The sequence below is a fragment of the Manduca sexta genome, unplaced genomic scaffold (assembly GCF_014839805.1).
Source record: "Manduca sexta isolate Smith_Timp_Sample1 unplaced genomic scaffold, JHU_Msex_v1.0 HiC_scaffold_1226, whole genome shotgun sequence".
In the NCBI taxonomy this organism is placed as follows: Eukaryota; Metazoa; Arthropoda; class Insecta; order Lepidoptera; family Sphingidae; genus Manduca; species Manduca sexta.
In genome coordinates this window covers 15,148-23,516 of record NW_023592070.1, presented here as the reverse complement: position 1 = coordinate 23,516, position 8,369 = coordinate 15,148, and the positions used below count along the sequence as shown (strand labels likewise).

Here is an 8,369-nt window from a genome sequence, read left to right as displayed (position 1 = left end):
CTTGGAAAGGAGAATGCCCATTTTTGTATGAAAGTTGGGCTACGCTTGCGTCTGTACAAAACCTTCACTAAACTATAGGGAATATATCCTAAATCTTATATAAATTGAAAACAGTTGGATATTCGATGGGAGTTCGGAGTAATCAGAATTTTATTAACTCGGTTATTTTGAGGTTAGGTATGGACTGCAATAATGTACGGTAAAAAGTACCTACGTGCCTAATTAAGTTCAGTATTGCAGAACCTACTTGATATCGCTATAAACAATTATTGGACATTCTTTTCACTTAGCTTTAATCGCCCTTATAAGAAATTTATAGGTATTAACATATCTGATGAGACGAAGCTCCAATAAAACTTCCAAGATAGTATGGCGGAATATTATTTTTTCCACGGAGCATATACTACCCGACCCTTTGTGTAAGTACATACTTAGTCTGGCCATAAATACTGTTACACTTAATTATAAAAAAATATTACATTTGAATTTCGAATCTGTCATTTTTATACGATTGTTCATTGTGTTTTCTCATTTTGGCGCCAATACATTGTAAAATATTTTGCGATATTAAAATGGTGTGGGGTGATAAAGAGAACCGAATCGCTGTGATAGCATTACACAAAGTAGGTATGGAGCCAAATGCAATTTTTAAAACTCTCCATACACTTGGTATTAGTAAAATGTTTGTGTACCGGGCTATTAATAGGTACAATGAGACCTCCTCTGTTTGTGACAGAAAAGATCTGGCCGTCCACGTAGTGTTCGGTACGAAAAAAGGTGGTCAAAGCAGTAAGGGAAAGAATTCGAAGAAATCCTGTCCGAAAGCAAAAGATTTTATCTCGGGAAATGAAGATAGCACCTAGAACCATGTCGCGTATTTTAAAAGATGACTTAGGACTTGCAGCCTATAAGAGACGCACTGGCCATTTCTTAACTGATAATTTAAAGAAGAATAGGGTGGTAAAATCGAAACAACTACTGAAGCGGTACGCAAAGGGAGGTCACAGAAAAATTTTGTTTACGGATGAGAAAATTTTTACAATTGAGCAACATTTTAACAAACAAAATGACCGTATTTATGCTCAAAGCTCTAAGGAAGCTTCCCAATTAGTCGACAGAGTGCAACGTGGACATTATCCGACTTCAGTGATGGTTTGGTGGGGTGTTAGCTATGAAGGAGTGACTGAGCCATATTTTTGTGAAAAGGTATCAAAACATCGGCACAAGTGTATCAAGATACCATTCTTGAGAAGGTAGTTAAGCCCCTTAACATCACCATGTTCAATAACCAAGTATGGTCCTTCCAGCAAGACTCGGCGCCGGGTCATAAAGCTCGGTCCACGCAGTCTTGGTTGGAATCGAACGTTTCGGACTTCATCAGAGCTGAAGACTGGCCGTCGTCTAGTCCCGATCTTAATCCGCTGGATTATGATTTGTGGTCAGTTTTAGAGAGTACAGCTTGCTCTAAACGCCAGTATGGCAAGACTAGGTATTTTTCTGACTTATGACATATTCTATTACATGGATTAACTTAATCTTTATATTCACCTACCATTATCTCATTTCAATATGGCGTCAACACATATTGTAGAATAGATTCAGCTTTGTTTTTATGACCGGCCGCATGCCTGACGCCAACCCTCTTTGGACGATTCCGATTCCAGGCAAGTCATGTCAGAAACACCGAGGTAAAATGTTGCTTGGCCTGGAAATCGAACAGGAACCTAGAAACTAACTTCACAGCCTGATTAGGCTAACAGTTACTTATCATAGGAAAAGAAAAATAAAACAAATACGAAATCTGATATATATTTTTATACAGATGTGTAATTTGATAGATATGGCTTTCCAGAAAACAGACGAGAACTTGATGTGGCCGCAACACGCTTATAATACTGCTGAAGTGAGTGAATGAGTTCTTGCAGTGCTGGTCGGGTCATGTCATGCCGTTGTTGTCTGTGAAACTCTCTATTAACTGATCTGCAGCAGGCAGCACAAATTCGTTCCAGCCTTGAAACCTAAAATATAATGTAGAAGTTCAGTAAATGTGTTCAGATTATTATTATTGTTAAACTGTGTTCTTTAGTTTTTGCAAGATTTTTCACACATTGTGGGTAGGTTAATAATAATCTACATAACTTACAAACTGGATAGCCTGTTTAAGAAATATACTTATCGTTGCTGTGGCACCGCAATGGTGCAGTTAATACACCGCCGGGATATGTCGTCTCGATTAACTGTCCTGGGTCTAGGCTCTAGACGACATTGTGTTGCTGCCTTCCGTCTCAAAGTTCGGAACACACACTATATACCTTGTTTCTTAACAGTGAATTTTTCGAGTCAACATTAAAATACATAAGAATAACACTCTGATATTGAGTAAAATATTTTAATAATTAAATATTTTCATTCAGACAAATCTATAGTGTCAAAATGTCATTAATTTCAGTTGCCAGTGTAATAAAAATCAGTACCCATATATTCATTTAATTAAAAATAAAGTCCAGACATGTTTTAGCTGACTTGAGTATTTCTGTCAATGCAAGTACAAGTCGCCATTTGTTTGTTTTAGAATGATTAATATTTTATCTTTTTTACCAGCTATTTGGAGTTTGGTCATAATTATTAAGTAAAATATATTTTTTATAACAATATTTTTGTTTAATGAATAATATATTTAATCTATATATTATAGATTCAAGTACAAGTACATTTATCGTGCATATTAACTTTTTTATTCCATTTAAAAGGGGGAATTTGTTATAAATTGGTATCAATTCGCCATATTGGCAGTAAATTATCCGGTGTTTGATTTGCAACAATTAAACAACTTTTTTTATATTTTTAAAACCCCTATTTGCTCATGACTGAAATAAATACAAATGAAGTAATAATTAAAATTATGATTTTACATGGTTATTTGGTTAAGACGCATGACTGACGCAAAGATAGCCTGGTTTTGGGCATTGTCCTTTGCCGAAAAGTTACAATCTTATAAAATACCATTGACGTATATGCTATAGACACAAACGTCCATATAAACTATTTGTTCAAAATCTGAACTGAAATGGCAACCAAAACGTCACTGTCTTAACCTATTTATTCACTTAAACAACAAATAATTTTACTTATTTGACTAATATTTTTTATTCAAATCCAAGTTTACACTTAGACTCGAGTTCTTATTTCATGAGCGCCACTCCGTACACAACCGCAAGCTGTCAATATTGACCATACTACAGTCAGTTTGAATAGATTGCAGTTTAATTCAGTTGAGTACAAGTAATACAGTTAATGTTCGGAACGCCAAATCTAGTACGTAGTACATATATATCGATGTAAAAGACGATGAAATTGAGAATTGAAGTTAAGATTTTACGACTGGCATTTACTCATGACATTCACTATGCCAAAGGTAATAAAACTAAACTCATTCAAGCAGCAAAGAGGACAATAACTCCTTGCTATCTATTAGCGGCCATAGATCCCTCTTTTCTGCCAAGAATTTTCTTCTCACCTGGGAGATGTTTTTCCTCGCAAACAAGCCGTAATTAATGATGGTCCATTATTCCGTGCAGTTCCTTGAGAGGTCAAGCATTCGCACTGTACTGGAGAACGGCGAGGAATATTTAAATAATATAACTGTATTACTTTTTATGAGATCAGCATTGGTGCATAATGAAAATTTTTTAATTATCTAAGAACACATCTTCCTATATTAATGCGAGTGAAGTCCAAAGTATCTTTACAAGTGTAATAGCGGAAATCAGGTTCTAAGTTTTATTACTTATTTAATAGGTGTCATGGAAATGTATTGTAAGTAATACACTTCCATTTATTTTACTAAATAATAATAATGCAAATTGCAAACTGGTAGGCGTAATCTGTGTGTAATAATTGAAGCTTTTTACGTATTAGTAATTACCTTAACAGCAAAGTAGAGGAAGTATTCTGCCTAAAAGGACATTTTAAGCAAAATTAACACACATTATGCGACGTAATATTGAATATGACGTGGCAACAAGCGAAGTGAAGCAGTTTAATAAAAAATAAAATTTAATAGAAGTAATTCGTTTTTTTAGTTAGTGTTTATTACTGGCAACTTGGCTAGTCTCGACGATACTAATATGTAAAGCTGAAGACTGTTTGTTTGGACGCGTTGACAGCAGGAATTACCAAACTGATTTTTAAATTTTTCAATTAATAGGAAGGTAAATTACTCCTGAGTGCTATAGGCGACTTTTAATTCCGGAAATACATATATATCCTGTAAAAGATTACACGCAGGTAGGGTCGCCAGCAAAAACTATTTATTTAATAGAGAAAACGACCCTAAAATTAATATATACTTTTCTAAACATTTCAGAAATATTTAACTCTAAAAACATACAAAACCCGCCGCAATTCTAACGTACAGTGCGTACAAATTTCCTTATTTTTAACTGCCCCATGGAAAGCAGTCTGCGGTGCTATTTGTCAGATTGTAAAATATCAGCCCGCCGTTCGTTCAGCTCTACATAAATTTTCATTTTCCCTCCAAATACGTCCTTGAACGCGAATATTGCTTCGGAAAATGGTATTATTGTGATTGTCGAGTTTTGAATGGAATTTTGCCAGGAGTCGGAATTTTGTATCAAACATTGTCAGCGTTGGCTTAAGTCGTTTCGCTTTGCTAATTTTATTGAGTCTCGTACTTTTGTTGTAAGCTTTTGTGTTTGATTTTTCTAGGTATGAAAATTATATCAAAAGTAGTGTATTAAGGACAGTCTAGCCTTCTATCGTATATTGTCTACACAATATATAATACTGACCCAATTCTACGATAGTGTCAGTATTACAGAGAATAGTTTGTTATTAATAAACCTTAAATACAAACTTGATGGTACTACCGTTGCAAATGATATTTCAATTGTTCCGAGTTTAAATACCAAGAGAAGCAAATAGTTTTAATATTTGTACTGGAATTATAATTAGAAATATTTATTATGTTTGAAATTCAAAATGGCGTAATTTATAATTATAGAGTGCCAACATTATTGTGACTGGCTGCTAGTTATATTTCATTGAAGACTTTTTGACATGGAATTCACGTATATACCTGTCTGACGATAAAAGGCGTGAGTTTATGATTATTAAATTCGCTTTTTAATTTGCGAATAAACTTTTTACCGACCATCACCTACTTTTGTTTTTTTATTGCATTTTTTTTGATAATTCAAATATACGTACGTACTTTATTTTTATTCGTCTGCATAATAAAGTCATCATTACACGCTGAACCCGAATAATTTAAGCGGTATTATAATTCTAGATGAAAAATAAAATCATAACTACATTCCATACCTCACAATTTCAGAAATAAGTTGTATGTTCATTCATTCAATTTTCAACTCTATGATATACAAATAAAGTCCAAATTGTAATGCGGATAAACACAGTTTTACGGTAAGTGTTGCTAGAGATTGTAAAATTCAAATTTTATGGGACATTAACACCATGGTTTTTGTTCATTTGCATTTATGATGTTAAATATTTTGGCATATTTTTGGAGGACTTCGCTCTTTACAGCCAAGAGCCCTTGGGTTAACTGGCCGTGTTTACGCTGATAGCATTATTACTCGCAGTTGAGTGAATATACTAGGTTTACCGATGACTCTGCCCGAGCAAGACTTGATAACTTAAAGATAATAAAGCAAAATATATTGCTATTCAATGTTTTGTAACGTATGAAAAAAATACAATTATAGTGACCGAAGTTTTGATTTCAGATTCTGGAAGTTTCGACGAAAAACTTATTTCGATGGGACAGTGTAAAATTATAATAATTCTCAGCAAATAATAAAACAAATTTCAGTAAATAAAGTTATCTATACATATAACAAAATTGTAAGGCTTCCGTGTTCGCACGTGTATCACGCAAAACCACACATCAATTTAAAATTTATTGACAAAAAAACGTGAAGCATTTTTCTGAGCTAAATTAAGTTTTCATAAAATTGTACCTACGGAATTAATATTATTAAAAAAAATGTGCTTTCTAAATATAAAAGAAGTGATCTTAAATATAATATCTAGATCTAAGAAAACGTAGACAGAGTTGCGGGCATAATTAGTCAATAATATTGCGCAAAAATCATGTCAGATTATATTAATTACCTTTATCAAAGTGGGCGTATGCTGCAACTAAAACAATCCGACAGTACACATTACAACTGCAAACATGATGCTGTGTACATTTTTTATATTTATTTTGCTAAAACAATCCCTGCAAGACTGCATCATTGACGATACAACACCCGTTAATGTCTGGGAGCAACGTCTCCACAAAGATCTTAAGCTGAAGCCTGAACTGTCGAACATACCTTGCGACCGCAACGGCGTAGAAGTAAAACTGCGGCTCAACTTAAAATGGTTTAATTACGACAGCAACCAGGGAGCATTCGCCATTTATAGTTGGGTGATGTTAACATGGAACAATAACAAAATTACCTGGAACCCTGCAGATTATAACGGACTGAATGAAACCCTCATATTGAACTCTGACATGTGGTACCCCGAAATAAAATTGATGAATTCCATAGATTCAGAGCAGTCAGTGCATTTCTTCTTCGAACAATGTGCGATCAGGAGTAGTGGTGAAATTTTCTGCATCTACAAAATGGTTGACAGTGCAATTTGCAATAGCGATTTGACTAAATGGCCGTACGACACGCAATCTTGCAGTGTTAAGTTCGGAGTATGGAAAAATAAGAATAACACAGTGAGACTTAAAACGGCTGGACGTGCTGTACGTATGATTGGTGCTGATTACGGAATGGAGTGGGATATAATAGATTACAAGCAAGAGGAGAATCAGGGAGCGGAGACCCAACTAACAATGACATTTGTGATAGAGCGACACGCGGAGACGGTAGCTGCTACGCTCATTTATCCATCTATAGCACTTTCTACATTATCAATAGTTTCTTTTACTTTGGATGTGAGAAGAATGACACGTTTCGGACTCGTCTGTTTTAATATAGCGAATCATTTTTCATTCTTGACAGAGTTGCAGGAGAATATGCCTGGTCATAGTTTTTACACGCCTAGTGTTTTGTTCTATTACCGAGGCTCGATGTTGACCAACATATTCCTTTTTCTCTTGACTCTTATGTTGGCTGGTATGTGCAAGAGAGAGAAGGTGCCTCCCCTTTGGGTCTCTTTCGTTAATGATATCGTATACAAAGGCCGAGGGAAGATGCTGGTTTGGCCTAAATGGGAATCGGAGGTGGGTGCCAACGAATTCGCTGAACAGTGGACTAATTTTGCAAATATAATTAACAGTGTATTCTTTATTGTTACTGTTATTGTTTATGTGTGTCTATATTTTGTTTATATGCCCCAACCACCGCCATTAAATTATTAAAAAAAATGTGTTTTTCGCAATAAATTAAAACTTTTTAATATGTTTTTGTAGTAATCGGTAACATAGCAGAATATCGATAAAGAATCTGTTTATGCTGTGGCAAATAAATGTTGTATTATTTTGTTTTAAATTACTCAAATTATGAAGTTTTCAATTACACCGCTTAATAATTATGAAGGCGTTTATTGTCTGGAAACCGAGGGCTAATGTTACATAATTTGCTATAAATACGAACAAATTGTGCGCTGAATTTTGGCCAATCTTGAAGACAGGTGGGAGAGGTCACAACACAAAAAACACCTTGTACCAAAGCCGCAATCCAAAAAATTCTTGTTACACTACAACAGAAAAGGGTTCAATAAATAATATTTAGGCTGTTTTTTAGTGGCTACCAGTCTATGTTTTTATAAGTTTTAGTCTCCTATTTGAGTATATAAAACTCTGCATTTTCCCAACCCACCTATAGTTGATTTATAAAAGTAAATTCATGACGAGTGGTCATAATTTTCATATGGTTAATGGTCATAATTTTCTCCAAATATATTTAGAAATCAATATATCTTCGAATAGGTCGATATGAATCCTTGGGGATCTTTTGGGAAGGCCCATGTTCAGCAGTGGACGTCCTGCGGCTGATGATAATGATATTTAGAAAATAAAAATTGTATAACCTAGTTGGGAGTAGAACATACTGACGAGACGAATCTCCGCAGGTTCACACGCAAGGAAATGACATGTGTATTCTTAATAAATTATCGGCTACTTTAACGACGAAAGAAATCGCGAGGAAACCCTGCATATCCGAAAAGTTTTCCTTAATAATTTCAAAGGTGTGAGGAATACGCACAAAATTACCAGGAACAGAATATTTAAAGTTTAAAGTTGATTTACTTTTGTGGCTGATCGTACATTGCTTGACATGATTTCTTTTGATATATTCGCAAGCAGTAGCGTAGCTTGATTT

General features: G+C 34.6%; 1 protein-coding gene across 1 annotated transcript; it reads left to right on the top strand.

The window, feature by feature from the left end:
• Positions 1 to 6,205: 6,205 nt before the first annotated feature.
• On the top strand, positions 6,206 to 7,578 carry LOC115442298 (acetylcholine receptor subunit beta-like 1). Its single transcript, XM_030167308.2, has one exon. The coding sequence runs from the start codon at positions 6,221 to 6,223 to the stop codon at positions 7,403 to 7,405; it is 1,185 nt and encodes a 394-aa protein (XP_030023168.2). The 5' UTR covers positions 6,206 to 6,220; the 3' UTR covers positions 7,406 to 7,578.
• The last annotated feature ends 791 nt before the right edge of the window (positions 7,579 to 8,369 follow it).

What these genes read in the sequence shown, in the direction of transcription:
- LOC115442298 (XM_030167308.2), top strand. Translation starts at nt 6,221, where the DNA reads ATGATGCTGTGTACATTTTTTATATTTATTTTGCTAAAACAATCCCTG.